At 43.8% G+C, this 22,147-nt stretch overlaps 2 protein-coding genes across 2 annotated transcripts; one reads left to right on the top strand and one right to left on the bottom strand.

The window, feature by feature from the left end:
* Positions 1-5,556: 5,556 nt before the first annotated feature.
* On the bottom strand, positions 5,557-15,640 carry fkbp9 (FKBP prolyl isomerase 9). The gene is made up of 10 exons (XM_071904606.2): positions 15,400-15,640; positions 14,168-14,313; positions 11,340-11,529; positions 11,085-11,230; positions 10,233-10,422; positions 8,840-8,985; positions 8,517-8,706; positions 6,849-6,994; positions 5,942-6,105; positions 5,557-5,761 (listed from the first exon to the last, which is right to left on the bottom strand). Exons 1-10 carry the CDS (start codon positions 15,600-15,602, stop codon positions 5,582-5,584), a joined length of 1,701 nt encoding a protein of 566 aa, XP_071760707.1. The 5' UTR covers positions 15,603-15,640; the 3' UTR covers positions 5,557-5,581.
* Positions 15,641-16,938: 1,298 nt separating this feature from the next.
* Positions 16,939-21,466, top strand: crtap (cartilage associated protein). Its single transcript, XM_071904629.2, has 7 exons — positions 16,939-17,501; positions 18,270-18,419; positions 19,193-19,364; positions 19,655-19,783; positions 20,043-20,188; positions 20,329-20,412; positions 21,082-21,466. Exons 1-7 carry the CDS (start codon positions 17,040-17,042, stop codon positions 21,127-21,129), a joined length of 1,191 nt encoding a protein of 396 aa, XP_071760730.1. The 5' UTR covers positions 16,939-17,039; the 3' UTR covers positions 21,130-21,466.
* Positions 21,467-22,147: the final 681 nt, after the last annotated feature.

Raw genomic sequence — 22,147 nt, 5'->3', positions numbered from 1 at the left:
TTTTTTCCAGTACGTGTTGACTCAGTCGATATGTATTACCAGTTCAGTTCAACCGTGTGGTTTCTTGTTCTCGCTTTCGTTGGTTGTGATGGGGGGGGGGGGGGGGGGGGGAATAGAAGCAGCTTGTACAGGCAAGTTTCAGGCCACACAGAGGGCTTTGCACAAGGGCTTGACTGGAAGCCTACACCATGTCAGCTCCGGTGGTGTCGGGCGATGGCAGAGGAGAGGAGAGGCTAGAGGGGTGTGGGAAATTTATGTGCCATTTTATAGCATTGGGTTATGTTATCTTCACCTTTAAAGGAAAGTATGTTATTTCCATAATCAATGCATAATCTATACTTGACCAATATAATCAAACAGAAATATATATATTTGCACATATTTGCATTTAATGATTTGAAGCAGATCATCTGTCTAGGTGGACCATGATGTGAGGGGGGGTCAGAAGGTGGAAAAAGGACCTGAAGATGTGAATCCTTTGTCAGACCCTTCACATATTAGTTATATGATGACATTCGTTTGTATAAAGTTATTATTTTTAAGAATACTATTTTATGTCTTTAATCCTATTATGAGAAGCTCATCTCTGTGTGGAAATTTACAAACTGCTGTTCAGCACATCTCTCATGCCTTTGACCTGACCTGAAACAGATAAGACAGTGGCTAGTTTAATTGGTCCTTGTTTAAACTGGAAATATTTTATCTCCACCTGACCATTCTAGACACAGAGATGGTTGAGGGAGTAGACACCGTTAATTAAGGTGAACGATAAGAAAACCCTGTGATAGGTAAACAATGGTGTATCAAAGAAGATGAAAGTTTAAGGGAAGACCGGTATGAGGTAAACTCACCACTAAAGCCCATAATGGGAGGAGAATGTAAAAGGGCATAAAAGAAGATGTATTTTGAAATAAAGCCAGTTGCTCCATGGATCAGCTTGGTTTACATGTACCCTTTGTGATTTTGCGGTAAACCTATCTTATATTGAACTCTACTGAATTTGTCTGAATTATTTAATTAATGGTAATGAAGAAGTGTGGTTGAGGACCTGAAGACATCTGGCCCAACTGAAGGTTTTTCTCCCACAGGGGGAGTAGGGAGAGAGAGGAGGAGGCGATTCCCCCCGGGAAGATGGTGAAAGAGAGGGAGATGAATTAAAAAAGTAAATTAAAAGTAAATTAAAATATACTCTTACTTATTTTATACTCTTGTGTGTGTCAACCGCAAGTTACAAGAAGTGCAGTTTCCTGTGTAGGCAAGTGTTCGCCCTCCTCAGCTCTGCACACAAGTGAAATGGTAGTGTAGTCAAATCATCCTGAGTCTGAGTGTTAATTCCCCAGACCAAAATTACTTGTGCGTAAAAACCATCAACAGAGTTCAGGGGGGGCCATCGAATGAGAAGAGCGAAGTAGCTGACTAATTATGGTAGAATTAGTTTTCTAAAGGTTCTCATTTACAAGAACCAAGTTGAAACAGGGGTGACCTCCCTACATTTGGCTCGAGGGCACAAGCTAGGTTGAAAGGCCTTGGTCACTTCACTGTCAGGGTAAAAGTGAATAAGGTTGGAGTGAGACTTCAGTCTGGGTGACCAAGCAAAACACTGCTTATGGAAGACAATAAACTTCTTGAAAGGAAGACATGAGTACACCCACAGAGGAAATGGAACAGCTTGTGGTTAACTTGTGGCAGAATGACTTCATCTGCCAGCCTTCATCTGCTGAGAAAGCTAATCTAAATGTTTGACCTAGAAATGTTAATACCGTCTTTAACCGAGCATGCAGATTTTACATAGGAGTTGGTAAATACACCCCAACTGCTGCCATACAGGGTGATATGGGTTGGAAAACTCTATGGCAACGCCAGTGGTCATGTTTTTTTAAGAATTGGCAGAGGCTTTGTAGCATGCCTGATAGTCGACTCCGTAAACGTGTGTTTCTGTGGGGTTCCCAATTGACTAATGTAAAAAATTATATGTACACTGTGAGAACTTTTTTTAGCTCCTTGCATATGTCCCACCTTGCCCGCACAGATAGAGTCTATTCAAGAAATGACTTAAAGAATTTTGACATTGCAGTATCAGAGAGTGATGAACAGAAATGGTTTCAGTTAATAAATAAACCTGAGGGTAACAAACTGCGCACTTATTGCCTATTTAAAAGTGCTTTTGATACAGAACCATATGTACAAAGTATCTTATCAAGGCAGCACAGAAGCGCCTTTGCTAAATTCAGATGTGGAGTTGCACCTTTAGAAACTGGTAGGTACACAAACACCCAGCTGATAGACGGTTCTGTGCCCTGTGTAATAATGCTTCTATTGAATCAGAAGCCCATGTACTCTTACACTGTGAACTACAGACATTCGTTCTGAATCAATTTTTCAACTTTCAAACCATGTTGCAAATTTTAATGAGTATGATGATTTAAATAAATTGTGTGTAGTTTTAGCTGGTAAATATTGTATCCATGAATGTGCCAAAGCTTGCCACCTCATTCTCAACAGAAGACATTCATTCATGTGTCTAAATTTTATAATGCAATATTAAGATTGTTTTATATCCTTTGTGTTTATGTGTGTGTAATATGACCTTTATTTTATTTTATTTTATTTTTTTCGTGTGTGTGTGTATGTATGTATATGTGTATCAATGTATCTGTACGAATGTATGTACTTATGTGTGTGTATATTTGTGTGTATGTATGTATATACATATGTATATATATATTCTAGTATCTTTTTTATGTGTATTGTTTTTAGCCTGTGTCTCGTAACTCTTGATGAGTGGTCCTCAACTTCCTTTTTTTGGGGGGTTATTGTGTTTGTTGCTTTGTTTGACTTGTTTGTTGAGGAGTGCCACATTAATACAATTATATCTATCTTATATCTATCTATCTAGAAACTTGTATCCACAACATATGTTATGTACTGGAAGTGATTAGTGATAATTGACATTGTTGGTGAGGGCCCAGCGAAGGGTATAAAAGCTGTTGTCCCGGGTCGGGGTACAGAGTTGCAGGTTAGTGACACTTAGGGAATTTGAGTGAGAGTGCTTCCAGTGGAGTGGGTAGGCTGATAGCAGGACTCTTACAATGCCAGACTCTGGAGACCCAAGTAGGCCCAGACACAGAAATAAACTCCAACATAAGTTCATTCTGTATAAACAAACAGTGTTTCATCCTGAATTGGTCTTGGTGCACAGAATTTGCAGACTTTTGGTGGAGCATATTTCTGTGTTCGGACCTACTTTTTATTTGTTAAAACCATGTCTGCTCATGAGACAAGAGTGACTCAACCATCGCAGCTTAATCAGTGGCAGATTGAGCTCCATCTCTGGGCTATTTGAAGTCCAACAGGCTGGAGTCCAGATGATTATCCTACACATTTTACATTTCATCCTCAGAAACAGTGACATTGACTCAGAAACAAGTTGTAATAAAAGCACATAAAAGATGAGTCGCTTTACCCAATAGAGAGTCAAATGACAGAAAAAAGAAAAAAAAGCAGGTTTTCAGTTAGACAGATCCGATCCCTCCTCACTGTCACCGGCTGTTAGAGAAAATTGGGTAACACTTTATTTGAAGGGGGGTGAATAAGGCTGACATAACACTGTCATAACTATGACATGACAACTGACATGAATATGAATTAGACGTTATGAATGTTTACGACTGTTGTCATTAAGTGTCATTCGGTTGATAATGTCACTTTCAATGCAGACATCTAGAACAGTGTCAACTTTGCATTGAAAGTGACATTCTCAACCGAATGACACTTAATGACGTCTAATTCATGTTCATGTCAGTTGTCATGACATAGTTATGACAGTGTTATGTCAGCTTTATTCACCCCCCTTCAAATAAAGTGTTACCGAAAATTGCTATATATAATGCATAGTTTACTAATATCTAATGTAATATTTTGATAACATTTAATGAAATAGCCCCATAAGTGACCTTTCTACTGACTGTTTTAACTTCTCCTATAACGTTTTTGCTGACACAGTTGTAACTGTCCCTAAAAACAACTTCTTCCTGCTGGTTAACTTGATTTAGTAATTATTTGCTGACAAGGTATATTTCAAAGGTCAGCAGTTCTTGGAAATCAGTTAGAACCAGACAGTGCATGATTAAAAATAATCACTTCTCTGTTTAGCTCATGTACATCAACTTGTTTGTATCACTGTGTAAAAGGAGAAATCACTTTCTCCTCCTTGGGATGCTATGATGAACTGTATTGTCTCCGTGTGCACGCAATAAACACTACTCAACTGCAAGAGACTGACTCAGCCTGTCATTGATAACTCTCTCTAGTCTGTTTACTACCAGACAGGCAGGGGAGTGAAGCAGGCAGGAGACACAGGTGCTACAGAGATGCATTCAAGAAAAGAACAGGCACAATCAAAGCATATATAGGTAGATCTGGTCATTTATTCAAATGGAACTTTTGTGTTGACATCATTATCATCAAGCCTCAGTATTCTCGTGCATGAAAAAGTAAAAAAAAAAACCACACTAACCTACTCTCTCTCTCGCTCGCTCTCTCTCTTTTCTCTTTCTCTCACAAACACACACACACACACACACACAAACACACACAATCCTAAACAGGGGTCGGGTGTTGAGTTTTGGGTGGAGGCAAAGACGAGTGATAGAAAAACTAGCAATTAAAAACTAGATAGCCACAATAATATTTCAGGATTTAGGGAGTTTCAGTGTCAGGTGGGAGGTCGGTTTTGACAGCAGAAAACACAGAAGGCATCTGAACAGATAAAAAGTGAAAACAGTAGTGAGTTTCAGCTGTAAACCATCTGAATGAAATGTTATCCCAACTTGCACAAAGCTGATTGGAGAAAATATGGAATTCATGTTAAATGATCAATCTGTCCTGTTTGTTTTCACTACTAAAATAAATGAGTGATATACTGATAGTCTGGAGTAACGAGACTAAGTGAGACCCAAGAGACTGTCACGACTTTTTAGAAACAGTTGGAGACTCGATGAAGTGGAATGAAAGTTTCACGCAACCACAAAATGTTAAGAACAATAAAAGTTAGACGGAGGGGCAAATGACCCAAGGAGTGTCAAACGCAGAGAGCATGGAGTGAGGCACTGATTTGTTCTCTCAGATGCGAGCACTTTTGTACCCTTCAATATAAAAATGTCACACAAAAAATAACACGACACAAAAGACATAAAGAACTTGATGTGAGAGGAGGTAAACAGAAGGCAATCACCATCATCAATGTCCTCAAAATAGGTGTTTTTTCTTTTTTTTTTCATTAAACATTTAGTTCTGAATGTCATTCTTACATTCTTCTTCGATTTCGTACTTTCTTCTCAGACTCTATACTTAAAAGGACAAGACGCCCTTTGACTCTCATCTCATTCTGCATCCTCGCATCAGTTTTCAACATTAGAAATCCCTCTCAGCACATTTCTTTTTGGCTTACTGTACACATAAAACCCTGTGCCATCTCCTTCTACTGTTACCCCCATACCACCCACAAAATCTACCCTCTAACTCCCCCTCTCCCTCCCCGTGCACCCCTCACCCCACTCCCTGACCCAAGTCTTGCACCCCGTCATAGCTCGTCGTGGGTGGCAGCTTCGTCTGCTTTGAGTTTGAACTCCGCCTCTGTGATCTTTCCGTCTCCGTCGCGGTCCTGGTTGGAGAACATGTTGTCGATGATGCGGTAGGGATCGAAGCCGGGCGCCAGGCGACCTTTGCCCTCGTTCACCTGCAGCAAGATGTAGTCGGTGAACTGTGGGAGCGGAGGGAGGGAAGGGGAAACAGGAAGGGGAGGAAAAGATAAGAGAGAAAATGGAGGAGAGAGATGGAAGAAGGCACAAATGGGAAAGTTGTTCAGATGCACATCCAGGTATTTCAAAGTATGGCTGTATGGAAGATGGAAACAAGGGATCAGGAGGGGAAGCAGGCGTACCTCAGACGGCTCCACCTGCTTGTTGTTGTCCTTGTCCATCTCAGTGAAGAGGTCGGGGGAGACGTCCTCGTTCCAGATGAACATGTAGCCTTCAGGAAGCCCCTCCTCCATCTCCATCAGCTCAATGTCAAACACCAGCACAGCGCTACCTGGAACCTCATCAGCTACACACACACACAAGACATCCTTAATTTGAGCAATGTTGAAACAAATTAAAAGATTATTTTTATACTTTGAGCAAGAATTGCGCTTCTCTGCCATTTTGGTTTTAGTTGAACCTTGACTAAAAATGGTGGATACATTGCCCTCCCCACACAAACTATGATAAAAAGCAGGGACAAGAACACACAAGCGCACACACACACACACACACACACACACACACAAACGAGCTGGGAGCAAGAATGTCTATGGACATCTAGCGAGGGAAAGTGATCAGCAGCACCCCTGCTGGTTGTGTTCATTTCAGCTGCCCATGGTCATATTTACACATATTTTATACATGCCTAGGTGCAAGAAAAGAGAGGAATCCTATTTTTGAATTCTATATTTGACAAACACAAGACGAAAAGAGGAGCCCAGCAGAGGAAGAAATAAACACATAAGACTACTCTTAACACCCCATGTCCCCCTCATCAGTAAGAACCCATCTCAGCTTTATGGAGCTATATGGATGTTTTTGTTTTAATGTCCTTAACCACATATATTCTGTATTATTATTGCACAAAATCTTTGGGGTTGAGTTGAGATAGTACTCATATATTCAAATTCAGGTTGTGTTGTTGCTCCGCTGTCAATCTGGCCATCATGTATTTGTGTGATGAAAGTGTCTCAAGTCTCGCAATCACAGTATACTCCATGTGTATTTGTGTGTGTGTGTGTGTGTGTGTGTGAGAGAGTGACTTACTGACTCCTCTCTCCCCATAGCCCAGGTGAGGGGGGATGATAAGGTGTCTCCTCTCCCCCACACACATGTCCTTCAGTCCCTCCTCCATCCCCGGCACCACCTGGTTGGCTCCCAGGACGATGTTGTATGTCTTTCCATAATTATGCCTGAAATAAAGTGAGATAGAGAGAGAATGACAGAGAGAGAGAGAGAGAGAGAGAGAGAGATTAGCAATGATTGTATCATTTCAGTTTCTTATCGAAGTATCTGTTATGAAGCAACCAAACATCCTGTCATGACACAACAGATTATGTTTCTTCTCATAGTGCTCTTTAAAACCTATTCCTTATTTCTCCTGTAGATCCTGTTAAACAGAAGAAGTGTAAGACCAGTTTTACAAATAAATTAGCATAAAGTTCACATTTTTCATAAATTGTGTGTGTGTTCTCAACATAAACACACCTGTATAAATATGTCAAACCTTCAGATGATAGATAACTGAGTAAATGCTTTTTTTTTTTTACATATTCATTGGTTTTCCCGAGTGAGAATGGGACAGGTTTGTTCAGCTGTCTTCCCAAAGTGATTTACATCAGGAGGCTTGATACAAGGTCGTCTTCCCTTGTAAACATCTGATCACTTTCTCACGGTCAGGATGACGACTTGTGATGGCACATTAAAGGAGTTTAGGCATCACTAGAACACTCTGGTGACATTTCATCAAGTGAATGGGTCAGCTGTAAACGAGTCAGGCAGCCATAGCTTGGTAGGAATGCATAAAGATCTAATTATATTTTTAATAATCCCTTTGGGGAAATTGGGTTAGTGTGCCAAATCCAGATTCCAGAAACTTCAAATAGTAAGATATTTGTGTGAGTGAAACTGGTGTCACTCCTACATGATGTGTGCAGGCCTTCAAGGCCTTCTGACGCAACGAGGAGCGGGTCTTGTGACTCGCCGTCAGCTGAGGAGAACAAGAAAGGACTACAACCTTTTATGGAGAAAAATCAACAGACTGCACCTGCAGAGGAAATGAACAGCCTGGCAGCCTGGTAGCTGATGGTGGGGTGAAGGGTGAGTGGGGAGGAAGTACAACCTTTAACAGCAAAGACTGTGTTGAACTTGCGGACTGCGACTGTGTGGTTTGCATTGTGTGCAGCACTTGCGGGCGTGCCAGATATTTATTCATTTATTTGTTTATTTGTCAGGGACAATGCAAATAGACATTGTTACAGGTTAAAAACAAGAAACACATGCATTGCTTGAGGGTTTCTAACCAGAGCTTATTTGCAACCCCTGTCCCAATTTGCAACCCCTGTTTATACGTGTGTAGCAGGTTGCACAGGGCACATCATTAGGACACTAGATAGAACAAGGTCCATATATTGTATTTAACCCACAGAGGAAAATGCAGTCGACTTGAACTTGATCGCTACGAGAATGGCTGCGTGAAAAAGTTTGGAGGAGACTGAATCATTGAGGTGCCGGTAGTGGCGGCTCTCCTCTGCTAGTCTCTCTGCGAAATGCTCCTTGCTTGTTTGCTGTGATTTTGTGCCAAGAGGTGAGGTCGGCTACTTGAATTTTGGCGGAAATCTCTTAAAGTATTTCTCTGTACGTTTCTTCGGTCTCCTGGGACATTTCCCTCCGGTCCGACCGATCAACAACTCACAGACATGCAGTTTTACTCACGTTGAGTCGATGGGCGAGCCGTCCATCAGAGATGCGTTGTAGTGATATTTGACAAAGTCTCCCTTCTTGGTTTGCTTGTCACAGACCTCCGGCTTGTAAGTGATGGTGACCTCAGTATTGTCCGATGGGTTGTGGAAGTCTATGATGTGAACGTCAAACACCAGCACAGCCGAACCTGGGATCTTAGAACCTGAGACGAAGAGGGCAAGAAAAACACAAAAAAGGATCCAATATCAAAAAGGCAGCAGCCCAAAGGAGTATAAAATGTGAAAGGATCACAATGCTAGTACACACAAGAATATGTAAACTTTCCACACACACACCTGTGCCCTCCTCTCCATAGGCGAGGTGTGGGGGGATGGTGATGGTGCGCGTCTCTCCGATGCAGACTCCGATCAGACCCTCGTCCATGCCGGCGATCACATAGCCCCGACCCACATAGGTGTCATAGGTACGATTACGAGAGTAGCTGTAGAATAGACAGCGTTATGACAAACATTATTCAGCTGCACCATACAGCTGTTTGGCTTATCCTGGGTTCAGTAATTCAACAAATGATAGGACATGATTCATTTCATTTCAGAAACAATCACAGTCAATCTGCTAAGTTTGCTATTTGCTTACAATACACAGTACATACTCAGTTATAGAGTAGAGACTCAGAAATTCTTGCTCCCAAGCACATGTGTTTGTGTGTATGTTAGGAGTTACATGAATATCTATTGAGTTTCAGAATTTCAAAGCAGTTGTGAGAGACAGTCAAATTAACTTGGTGAAAGTAAACACTGATTCTTGCTAATTTATGGTTTTCTTAAAAGCTGGGAACTGTCAGTGGGAGGAGGCGACCCCGAGGAAAACAGACTGGGTCTTATCTGTGTGCAAAGGGAACATCCTTGAGGCTCAGACAGAATGTTTGGAAGAATTTTTGCAAAGTAACAAGTGAGGCTACATTGGTTTACTCCACAAGGTTATGGAGGTTATAAATCACCACCCTTTGTGTGCCGATCAGACATGTGCATTGAAAGTCCAGCTGGTGTTCAGTAATCTATGGGAAACTTCCAGGGCCCTAAAGGATCAAACCAGGTATAAGAGAACCATGTGCTCACATGGTAGGCAAGGTAAGTCTATAAAGATAACTCTAATAATTTTCGTTTCCTTTTCTTCAGAACTAACTTCCACAAATCATATCTTCTACCAAACTCAAACCCCACCACCACCCCCCACCCCCTCTTAGTGAATTGTCTAAACAAAGGATGGAAAAGGAAATAACAGTGACACTTCCTCTTGTGGGTTTCACAGGAGAACATTCACCCTTTGAACCCTTGTCTCGACTGTACTTTTTGTTTAAAACAAAAATCTGTTCGCAAATGCAAATTGGCAGTTGATGTTTATACCTGGTCACATGGCACTCTGAACATTTCATTTTTGCAATTGAAAATAACAGGCCAGAGAAGATACTGCAATATTATGCAAAGGAAGTTGTGATATTACACAATGGAATCAGGAAGTTTCCAGTTGTGGTTTTTCAAGTTTCAGGTCATCTCTCAGAACTTGTCTATTTAGTTCATGGAAAGATGCTGCCACCCTCAGGATACTTGAGGAATATCAGACATAAAACAGGTAAAAAGATTGAATAATCCAAAGCTTCACCCTTAAGCCATTCTGCACTATTAAGAAACATAATGAATATGAGAGAAAACACACACACACACACACCTGGAGTCGAAGAACGTTCCATCGAGGAGTGAACCGTTGTAGTGGTAGCGTACAAAGTCTCCGGCGACACTCTTCCTGGTGCAGGACTCAGGCACCTTCTGATTGGTCACTGTGATCCCGTCTCTGGGGTTGTGGAGGTCCAGCAGCACAACGTCGAACACCAGAGACGCCTGTCCTGGGATGTCGCTGCCTGGAGAGTAAAGGAGGGAGGGGAAATGGGAGACAGATTAGAGTATATTACTATTAGAGAAGGGGGAGAGTGTAGAGATGGGACAAACAGACAGAGAGGGAAAGAGAGGGAGGGTTAGAGAAAGAGGTAAGACAGAATCACAGATGTACAATGACTTTTTTGGTCACTAATCTAAAAAACACACTCTTCCTGCTTTCATGAATGGGTTAAAATCTGGTGAGCAAGTTAACAGGAGTCTCTGAATCAAACAGCATGCCACTGAATGAAAGTGTGGTGCGCTGGAAAATGGATGTAAAAGTAAAGACAATCATGAAAACCGAATTTGTCAAAGTTTATGAGCTAAAACCTTGCTGTTTTTTTTAGAGAAAATGAAAATACCTCTAGGAAACTCTCTATTCTCTATACATAAGAAGAGTGAGAAAGAGTGAAAAAAGTGACATGGTATGGTTTCACTGCCTATGTGTGTGATGTGCTGCTCCCATGTGCTCCAAGTGTGCAACTGCAGCACCTGTTGCTTTCCACCGCAGCATCGAGGCCTTGGGAATTCCTGAAGGCTTTTTACTCGTGAACGTCTTTGTTTAAGGACTGTGAACACACTTAAGACTTCCTTAGTGTTAAAACGCCCACTGGAAGAGATTAAGAAAGGACTCGTAAACACCCACCGTCTCCATTCTCGCCATATCCAAGTGACGGAGGCATAGTGACGATGCGTCTCTCTCCGACACACATTCCCAGCAGTCCCTGGTCCATACCAGCGATCAGCCAGCCGATCCCAACGTAAGTGTCGTAGGTACGCAGACGGGTGTGGCTGGAGGAGAGAGGGGACAGGAATACAGATATCAGTCATGTGCAATGTGATGCTTGTGTGTATATGTTTGTTTAGGGTGTACGTGCATGTGTGTTTCCATGCGTCACACCTGGAATCAAAGAGCGTCCCGTCCAGCAGGGTCCCGTTGTAGTGGTAGCGCACGTAGTCGGACACCTCCACCTTCCTAGAGCAGATGGGAGGGGTGTAGTAGGTGTTGATCTGAACGCCGTCGTCCGGGTTCCACACGTCCAGCAGCAGAACGTCAAAGTGGAGGATGGAGTCAGGGGGGATGATGTCGCCTGGGGGAGGAGAGGAGAACGGGCCATTCCTTTCAATTCTGGACTTTCAATCTCCCTCTCTCTCACACACAGGTGAAAACAGTCTCTCTACACACCTACATCTCCGCACATCGTTTCGGTCTCTTTCAGTTTCTCGTTATTTCCCGTTTCTCTGCGCTCCCTCCCTGGCCAGTCCGCTTTGTCTTCTTGTTTACAATCTGATCACAACCCAAACCACAAACCACCGCTGTTTGAGGAACCGTATTTGAGTTATATTACAAAGAAGCTTGGAAACGACTTTGGCGTGCAGTTCGAAAGAAAACCGGGTTCCCACACTCACTCGGATGTCAAATTCAAGGGCTTTTCAATGACTTTCAAGGTCTTGTTTGGTGAAATTCAAGGAATCAAATCGGCAAGTTCTGGGGTAAGACTTGACATTAGATGACATGACATTAGACATCATAGAGGCCTCATTTTTACCTGTGCCAAGGAGGATATGTTTTCACCCCGGTTATTTTGTCTGTCAGGATATCTCAGAAACTTATGAACTGATTTCCATTAAATTTGGTGGACAGATCAGCCTTTGCCTAAGAAACTAATGGAGACAGAGACTTGATTCAAAATCCTAAGGGGATGTTTGCAGGGTCGAGAAATTTTACATCTAATCTGAGTGACAGATATTATGTCTTTGTGTGTAACAGTAAGTTGGAGAATTGTTCAGCGTTGGCGGAGGTTTGGGCCTTGTAGTTTTATCCATGATCTTGTCAAGATATCATGGTGAAATCGTTCATCAAAACTGCTGCATCATGAGAAATAAATCTATCATAGGGTTTCCCTCAGGATGTAAAGTGCTGATGCTAGGACACAGGTTCAGAGAGCTGGGACATATTGATAAATTTGGGTTCTATAATTTATTAAAAAATCAAGTACTTTCAAGGCCATCCATTCATTTTCAAAAACTTGCAAGGCCTTATTTTATTTTATTTTCAAACCTACAAACTTTCAAGGACTTCCCAGGCCCACATCAAAATAAGAACATCAGTGTGACTTGTTCCCTGAACTTACAACTACACTATGCAAGACTTTTATGTAAAAACACACCCGTCTTATCAGCCTAAATCACAAAGTGGGGCTGCCTGAAACAGAGAGGAGCATCCCATCCCCCCTAACTGAGACCCTGTAGATTCACTCTATTTGCCCAAATGAAATAGTGAATGGTGTTGAGTGCGGTCACTTCTCAGCCCACAGGAAGAGACAAATCAAAACCTCTGAGTGAAATACAAACAGCAGCGAGCAGCTCCCTGTCCAGAGAAAGCTGCACTCACCAGCGTTAGATCTTTTCCCTCTCTCGTCTCTTTGGTTTCCTTTGGTATAAAGCATCACGGACCGGCCGGGTTGGTAAACATGAGTGTGCCGTGTGAAGTTTACTGACGTCACATCACATGATTTCTGGGTATTGAAGTTCACATTTTTCACAGTTACCTCTCACTGCAGTTCGGATTCACTGTGTGAAGCGGCCTAGTGCAGCTTTGACACGCTCCACAGATTTACAGATTTGGAGAAAGGGGGTCAAGCTGCAGAGATGGGAGCGGGAGGAGGGGGAAGGGGAGCGGGGGATTTTGTGGGTGGCAATGATTAAATCTTTACTACTGGAGAGCTGGCAGATCTCTCTCCTGGTTTAAAATTCTTTCACCCTCCTCCAAAATCCCTCCCTGCCTCCCTCCTCACCCCTCTCTTTTCTTCTTTCAGATTACTTTCTCTTTCTTTTTCTCCCCCCTGCTCATATTTCCCTCCCATATGATCTTGTAGTAGAGGACACACCCTCAGCTTTTACCTGTCCACACATGCCCCCCTATCTCTTCTCTCTCCCATTATATTACTCGTTCACACACACACACACACACACACACACCCCCACACTAGTCTCTACATGCAAACATGGCCCTGGCATTTTTCCTCTCATCACTAACACCATATGCAAATACCTCCATTAGCATTTTCTCAGACAAACATGCACACAGACAAGCAAACTCCACTATGTACAGTGACCCGGTTTTGTTTAGGTTCACATGCAGATGAGAAAAACAAACAGCCTCTGCCCCCGCACAGACTAAGACCTGTAGGAAAGCTCCGTTGCCCGATGCTTGCATTCCAATATTTGCATTGGAATTACTAACAGCTGAAAATCTGGATCCAAAGCAGCTTCCTCTGACCCGCTTCCTGCTCTGTGATGTCCCGCTGACATCATCCAACATGGATGCTTGGGAGCAACGCACTTCCTCTCTGGCTACACGACCTATTCTACTACAACACAATACTTTCATCAGTACTTTTTGTCCTTCATGCTTTACTGCCAGTGTTCAACCGAGTTCTCTCATTGTTATGGTGTGTTGTGCGAGCTGCCGTGAGTCTGTGTCCGCTCACTCATCTGGGTATTTATCACTAGCAGAGAAACACCAGTCTTGTCCTAAAGCGCAATAGAGAACACGCTATATTCTGTAATTTCTCACAGATTCAGATCCTCAGACCCTCGTTACTTCCTCTCTAATGCAGCTGAATGAAACCGAAACACTCAATCAGCAGTATTATGGGAAATTGAGTTGTGTTGATGTGACATAAAGAGCATCACAGACACAAACACACACACACACACACTTACCATATCCCCGTTTTCCATAGGCCAGTTGCGGTGGGATCTTGACCAGTCTTCTCTCGTTGACACACATCCCCACGAGGGCTTTGTCCATCCCCTCGATCAGCTGCTTCTTCCCTACATACACGTTGTAGGTGCTGCCACGGTCGTAGCTGCAACACACACACACACACACACACACATACAGACGCATCCTTATATATACCTGTGAGAACATTTAAACTTACATTTGTTCATCCCCTTGCCTCCAAACACTATAAACAATTCCCTAAAAGGAAGCCTATTCCTTGAGGGTTCTGGCAAAGGGTCTTTGCTATTGACCCCCGTTCCAGCTTTCATGCAGAAAATAGTGCATTATATAGCTCTCTCTCACACACACATCTTCAAATGTGCACATTATATAGGTCTATATTTGCAGCAGGATAACAACTGAGGGAGAAACCACTAAATCACTCAACTCTCACTGACTCATCTGTTTGTTCCTTCAGAAAAACCTCACTTGGACGAAACCTTCACAAGACGTCACATAACGTTGGCCAGGGTCCAGAGTGGTCCAACAGGACTCAGGAATGAATGAACACGTGGAAATCCTATTAGTTTGTCCATCTTGCATGTAAGATGTTTCTCATATTTTTTGTGCTTGGGGCAAAAATCATTCAGGTAGAGAGATTTAAACTCAATTATCCTAGCAGCCTGTGCCTTGTTAAAATATCATACAGGCAGACATTTCAGTTGTTACTGTTGAGTAGGCCAGTGGTTCCCAAAGTGGGGTTCAGGGACCTCCAGGGGTCCTTGAAGGGGTTCCAGGGAGGTCCCCAGCAAAATGAAGAACAGTTTAATTTCATTCATTAGTTAGTAAGAGAAAGGACGAGGATGGCTATTTTGTTTCATTTCACTCACTGTTACCACCCCACCTATCCTATAGACAGTAGGCTATTACTGTATAAAGTCACCTCTATTAACAAAACTCTCCTCAGATGGGGATCTATCAGACAAACCGTGATCAAATGGGGGTCCGGGTGTAAGCTGTTTAGGGGTCTTAGACATGAAAAGGTTTTGGAGCCGCTGGTCTAGGTTATGCATGTAGAACCACAGCTCACTGCCTGCCTGCCTGCTTGCGTGGCTTACAGGGGCGACCCATAAAACGCGCACTACGCCTTTACGCATCGCGCACGCTGTTGCATGCACGGTCACGGTCTGCACGGACAAGACAAAGTTCTCCACCGCGCGCTGCTTACCTGGAGTCGAACTTCTTTCCGTCGGGGAACACGCCGTTGTAGTGATACCTGACATAGTCGCCTACTTTCACTGCGCGTCCACACTGCTCTGGCACAAAAGTTTTCTCAATGATGATGTCGTCTAACGGTACCGGAGGAGCGTTGCAGGCGGCGAACGCCACCAGAACCGACAGACACAACAGCCTGTGGACGCACTGGATCATTTTCACAGCTGATAACCCTCTGACTATGGTAACTGACTAGAAGTGCGGCCTGTACGTGCGCTCCGTGCCTCTTCCCCGGTACATTCGGTTCCTCTGCTCCGATTTGGATAAACGTCCTGCCTCCGGTCCCTGTCCGGGAGTAAACCAGTGTCAATTCAGCCAGAAAACATAGCACATCCGGCTGCAGCTTTGAAAATAAAAGCCTTATTGGTGATAATTATGTTGCATTTTTTTGTTTTGGGTAATTTTGTTTTGAGTATCAAAGTGGAAATAAAGAATATAGGTGGTGATCTGTAGTAAATGAACATACAAGCCTAATTGGATTAAAGTCATTTGCACAGCACATATTCATGCTCATATAGACCTATCCAAGATGCCATAAGACTGCCAAAAATACACAACGAAAGACTCAATACCAGACTTACTAAACAACTGGAAGGATGTCTGCTACTTTAAAAAGTTAATATTCCATAGTAGGGACATAGTTGTTATTAAAGGCTGTAGAATGGGAGCTCCAATGGTTGTGGAAGATGAATGTATAGGCATATAGGAGTTGTCAAAACTACTCAGAGAAATCCAAAGATCAAATATTACGCTTTTAATTTGAAGGCAAAATCTCCTCTTTCCTGTCTCGTTCTGTCTCTCTGTGGCTGGCTTGATCCAGCTCGGAATTGAATGGGATAATTTGGGCACCACGTAGTGCTCATGCGCAGTGCAGCCTCTCAGATGTGTCAACGTGGTAACGTAGGGGTCTCCACACAGCTGCACACACCATCCCCTCGGGACCCCTTCAAACTAGTATATGCACAAACTTTACTCTGCCTCTGATTTGCAGTCAAACTTTGATGAGCCCAGTGCGCATAAACCTAGCTGTTAATGGATGTTGCACTGGGACCCTGGTGTTAGTGGGATTAATCTGTAACGACTTTGGAGGGGGGAGACTCTAAATTTCCCAGGCAGGAATGTCTCTACGTGGCAACGGGAGGGGGGAGGGACTCTCTGTTTTCACCAGGGGTCTAATTAGTGACCGAGAAAAGAATACCATTTTAAAGAAAACTAGGCCTACTGTATAAAATAGAACGTCCTTGGTCAGTTTTAAAATGGAATAAAAATGACAAATTGTAGACTTGAACCCCTCCTAAAAGTTGTGGGACTACAGCCCACAAAAAGCACGAGATTCAATAGAAAAAAATGTCTATTCTCTCACAAATGGTTACTACAAGAGTTGTTACATAGCACCAGAACAACAGCAGTGATTTGGTGGGAGGAGCAGCTCCGGCGGCCCCCACCCGCCAGCGCGACTATTCCTGCCCTGTGGCCGGGGGAGGGGAGGCTGTGTCCGGATACGTGGTGGGACTAGAGGCGGTCCTAGAGACCCACGCACACCAGCAATCCGGAGACGTATCCCAGCCGCCCCACCATTTAGAAAACTTAAAAATGGCACCCTCCACCACTTCTCAACTCTTCTCGGTACTGTTATTCGCCTTTTGCATCACCGTAGTGCATTCCCAATATGAGAAATACAGCTTCAGGAGCTTCCCGAGGCACGAGCTCATGCCGCTGGACTCCGCGTACAAATACGCGTTGGACCAGTACACCGGGGAGAAGTGGCAGGAGACCGTGGAGTACCTGGAGGTGTCTCTCCGGCTGTACCGGCTGCTGCGGGACAGCGAGGCCTTCTGCAACCTGAACTGCAGCTCCCTGCGGCTGGACGACGAGGAGAAGTTTGCGGAGTTTCCCGAGCTGCGGGTGTTTGGGAACGTTATGAGGAGGGCGCAGTGCCTGAAGCGCTGCAAGCAGGGGCTGCCCGCGTTCAGGCAGACCATGCCCAGCCGGGACACCGTGGACGAGTTTGAGAGGAGAGAGCCGTACCGATACTTGCAGTATGCGTACTTCAAAGTGAGCAGAGATTTCAGTAGTTTGTTAAACTGGGGGTGGGGGGGTGGGGGGGTGGGGGTTAACTCAGTTGACTCATCTTCTTATGCGGAGATCAATCTTTATGACCCAGATTTATGGCATGCAACATCTGAAGTATCAAACTGATGTGTGAGAATAGGGGTTTTTAATGGAGGAAAAGATAAATTCATGTTTTTTTGACAATATTATTTGGTGGTTGTTTACCTTATGATGATCACCGACCGGGAAGTCATGGTTTACCCAACTTTTTATTTCCCACTACATCACCGGGGATAATTACAGTGCGTCCAACCTTTCTCCTAAACCTCACAGTCACACTGACATTGATATGGAAGCGATGCTTTTTCCTTAAAGGGGTTCTGACGTCACATACGTGCCACGGATGCATAAGGGGGGCTCTATTCTCCAAAAGGGGAGATCCTTAACTTTTACTTGTGTGTATCTGTGTTTTCTTGTACTTCTATCCTCACAAGGATATAAAGATGAGGAAAATACTCTAAATGAGGATATTTTGCCAGTCCTGACTTCTGCAAGGTGTTGGTTTAGGGTTAGGACTGAGGTTTATGGTTAAGGTTAAAATTAGCATTAGGTTTAGGTTAGGCATGTAGTGGTGAGGGTTAAGATCAGGATTAGGGGTTAGGGAATGAATAGAGACCTTTAAGGATTTTTCTGGGTGCATTTTTAGTTTCCTGAATTGATGAGCACAAACGTAAATAAAAGTTTTGAATGTGTTTGTGTTCTTCCTCCCAGTCGGACAAGCTGGCCAAGGCGGTGTCTGCAGCCCACACCTTCCTGCTGAAGCACCCAGATGATGAGATGATGCAGAAGAACATGGCCTACTACAGGAGTCTGCCGGGGGCCGACGAACACCTCAAAGACCTGGAGACCAAATCCTATGAGGTACACACACACACACACACACACACACACCTGAGACACACTTTAAGTTGGATTCTTAAGTGCACAAAGGGAAGACTGCGTGCACACAAGCGTTACACCCATACCACATGCACACATGTCTGTATTGCCATGCACACAAGCCTTCCTATTCTTGGCTGTGTGGGTGTGGTAGGTTTGATGTGGTAGCAGCCTGCGGTGGGCAGGCTAAGCTAGCCTATAGCTATCAGGGTAGAACAGGGTCATGGACCAGTGGTTCCCAAAGTGTGGTTCGGGGACCTCCAAGGGTCTTTGGGAGGGCTGCAGGGGGTCCCCAGCAAAATGAGGAGTAGTTTAATTTCACTACGCTGTTATTTCACTCACTAGAGAATTTATAAGGAGGACTGTTTTGATCAGAGGTTTCACTGCCCCCTCCCCATTTACAGTACAGTAGTTATATAATTCTCTAGAAAATCAGATCCAACCCACAAAACACCTTCTCAGATGTGTGTTCCTGGGGACAAAATCTCATCAAAAGGGGGTCCGTGGTCTAATGTGTATCTTTTTGGGGGTTCTTGACAGGGAAAAGTTAGGGAATCCCTGGTATAGAAAGCAACAGTGATACCATTCATTCACAAAAACACTACACTTTACTATTACACATGAGGCACCATTGACCTAGATGAGAAAATGCTCATTAACCATGTGAATTGCCTACAGTCGTACCCCTAATTAACATTAAACAACTGTGGCTGAATTGTTATATTTCCTGATGTTTGTTGTGTTTGCTGTTCCAGACATTGTTTGTGCGTGCGGTGAGGGCGTATAATGGGGATAACTACCGTACCTCAGTGTCAGACATGGAGCTGGCGCTGCGGGACTTCTTCAAGGTCTACGACGAGTGTCTGGCCGCGTCGGAGGGCGCCAGGGAGGTCAAAGACTTCAAAGACTTCTACCCCTCCATAGCTGGTCAGTTTACCCCTATATCCCTGTGTTTATCCCATCAGTGCCTCAGTCTATCCATACTCCCTGATCCATTCTTATTGTTTTCTAGATCAAAAGCCTCCTCTGCCTCTGCCTCTGCCTTGTTCTTTTCTTTCATTTCACCCCTTCTCCATTCCTGCATTTCTTGCTATTTCTCCATTTCTTCTTATTCTTCATCTGTCGTCTTTCTGACACACATCCTTAGAGTTCACCAACAGTTCTAGTGCAGAGCTTTGATTTATTGAGCTATTTATTTAATAACCTTCCCCCTCCAGATCACTACACAGAGGTCCTAGAGAGGAAGGTGAGGTGTGAGAATGACCTGACGCCTGTCGTAGGAGGATTCGTCGTGGAGAAGTTCGTAGCCACCATGTACCACTACCTGCAGTTCGCCTATTACAAATGTGAGTAGTGCGTTGTTATGGTTTTATTATCGCTGACTTACGCCTAACTTTGCAACCGTCCACACTTGGGAGTCCTCTGTGCTATAGCTTTTATCAAGGAAGATTACATTACTGATTGAGAAGATTCATGTTACAGCAACCCTGGTGGATGCTCGAAGCTATAAACGCCTCGTACCTGTGAATTCTAACTGCTATTTCAGTGGCTTGTGCTAAATGTGCCGTAAGTTGCAATTCCAAAGTATTGTTGTTTTCTTTTCAGTGAACGACCTGAAGAACGGAGTGCCATGCGTGGCCAGTTACATGCTGTTCGACCCCAGTGATCAAGTCATGAAGAACAACGTGGCCTACTACCAGTTCCACAAAGACAAATGGGGGCTGACAGAAGAGGACTTCCTCCCTAGACCAGTGAGACACATGAATGATCACACACACACACACACACACACACACATACACACAGTTCTTGTCCCCATTTTCTCTTTGTTTCAGAAGATGCAGACACAAACGCACCCTTCTTTCCCTGTGTGTGTGTGTGTGTGTTACAGGAGGCAGTGCGGTACTACAACCAGACCACTATGCAGCTACAGATGCTGGAGTTCTCCAGACAGCGCCTGGCGAGCGAAGACGAGGTTGGTGCCTGTATTTACATATTTGTGTGTGTGTTTTTGTGTGCGCATGCGGGTGTGTCCCAGGATGCTTCCAGAAGGTTATCTTGGGTTGAGGCAAGGGAGGACGAGATGTAAATCTACGCTTAAAATAGACCTGCATGATTCCCCATAAAGTCAGCTGTGGTGTGGTTTAGGGTATTTGTAGCTCTCATAGGGTCTCTGCTTGTAAAGTATGGAAAAAACCCGGATTCCTCAGTTTAGTCACATGACGCCCTGCAGTACAATGTGGCCCCTGTGTTTATCAGGCTGCAATACCACAGATGGCCATGGGGTGGCAGCATGACACCGGCATTTCGTTATGTCATTATGATGCAGCAGTAGGACTGTGCTTATCAGGGCGACCAAACATAAACCAGGATTACATGCTGAATGTGGTAAATACCATTCAGTTCCTACCTGTAATCTGTTTAGTAATGCCAGGTATGAAAAATCACAGATATAACTGTGAGTGGGAGGAAATATGCAAAGTCACTCAATGTAAATGTCACTTTCAAGCAATCACGCACCTCTTGAGTTCTCTCTGGTTTATTTTTTCTCATGTTGTGTGTGTGTGTGTGTGTGTGTGTGTGTGTGTGTGTGTGTGTGTGTGTGTGTGTGTGTGTGTGTGTGTGTGTGTGTGTGTGTCCACAGGGGGAGGTGGTGCAGTTTATGGATGAATTCCTGGATGAGGATGAATAGCGCACATTGGAAGCTCTGGCTAAACACTGAAAAACAAACACGAACAACAAAACAGTACCAACTCTCCCCAGCTTGTATTTATTAGATATTGTAAGAGGCTCTGATTGGTCACTGCAGCTCCACATCCTGAATGTTTTTATACTTTATTTTGTGCACTAAACATACAGTTCAGTGATAGGGACATACGGTATAGTGACTAACTGGGATGAGTGTGATGATGATGATAGTGGTGGAGATGTTTTTTTTACTCACTGTTTTGTGTCTTTATTCCCCCACTGTGAATTGTTTGTGTCTGTTGTCTTACAAAGATGGTCCTTTTTACAATAAAAAAAAACACTTGCCGGACATCAAATCTCTTGAGTAATCATTCCAGTGTTGAACAGTGGAGTTGCTGGTGCTGTGGACGTGGCTCAGTGGGAATAAAATCACTTCAGACCATTGATTTTTGACTCAGGCTCTAATAAAAAGTCCTAGAGAGAGGACAGGGAGGAGGAGGACGCAGAGCTGAAGGAGGGACGGCGAGGGTCCTTTTGATGAAACCTGATCGGGGTCCGGGGCCGCACTGAGCAGAGAGGCTTAGCCAGAGAAAACACTGAGTTGTTTAATAATGTTTGAACATTGAGTCTCTGTGCAGTTTGTCACACAGCGGTGCTAAAAACCCACAGGGGAACATTCTCCCTGTCGCACTCCGTCTCTCTCTGTCTCCGACTCTCTGGATTCTCTCTCTCTCTCTCGTCTGCCTACCTTTACCCATCTTTTTTTTAACTTCTCTTTCTCTATCACCCATTCCTTCAACTCCTCTCTTTACTTCTTTTTCTTATTGTTTTCTTGAACATATCACAAACAAGCGGAAGATGGCAGGAGAGGTAGGAGCGGCTCAGTTCAAAGTTTAAGATACAATTCTGATTGTCAGCAGTAGAGGTCACAGGTCGAAATCACACCTTGAGATGTGACAGAAGTCAGAGTCACACACACACACACACACACACTGACTGACTGGTAAAGACAATGAAAGACT

The sequence above is a fragment of the Centroberyx gerrardi genome, chromosome 19, assembly GCF_048128805.1.
Source record: "Centroberyx gerrardi isolate f3 chromosome 19, fCenGer3.hap1.cur.20231027, whole genome shotgun sequence".
Classification (NCBI taxonomy): domain Eukaryota; kingdom Metazoa; phylum Chordata; class Actinopteri; order Beryciformes; family Berycidae; genus Centroberyx; species Centroberyx gerrardi.
Note: the sequence above shows the minus strand (reverse complement) of the source record. Positions and strands in the feature narration are given on the sequence as shown.

Bases quoted from the DNA above. Each gene is read 5' to 3' on its own strand.
- fkbp9 (XM_071904606.2), bottom strand. From the start codon at position 15,602: ATGATCCAGTGCGTCCACAGGCTGTTGTGTCTGTCGGTTCTGGTGGCG. The intron at 11,530-14,167 runs GTAAGTGTGTGT...CTCCTCCCCCAG, and splicing joins CTATGGAAAACGGGGATATG to GCGACATCATCCCCCCTGAC. The intron at 5,762-5,941 runs GTACGCCTGCTT...CCGCTCCCACAG, and splicing joins AGCAGGTGGAGCCGTCTGAG to TTCACCGACTACATCTTGCT.
- crtap (XM_071904629.2), top strand. From the start codon at position 17,040: ATGGCACCCTCCACCACTTCTCAACTCTTCTCGGTACTGTTATTCGCC. The intron at 17,502-18,269 runs GTGAGCAGAGAT...TCTTCCTCCCAG, and splicing joins TGCAGTATGCGTACTTCAAA to TCGGACAAGCTGGCCAAGGC. The intron at 19,784-20,042 runs GTGAGTAGTGCG...TTTTCTTTTCAG, and splicing joins GCAGTTCGCCTATTACAAAT to TGAACGACCTGAAGAACGGA.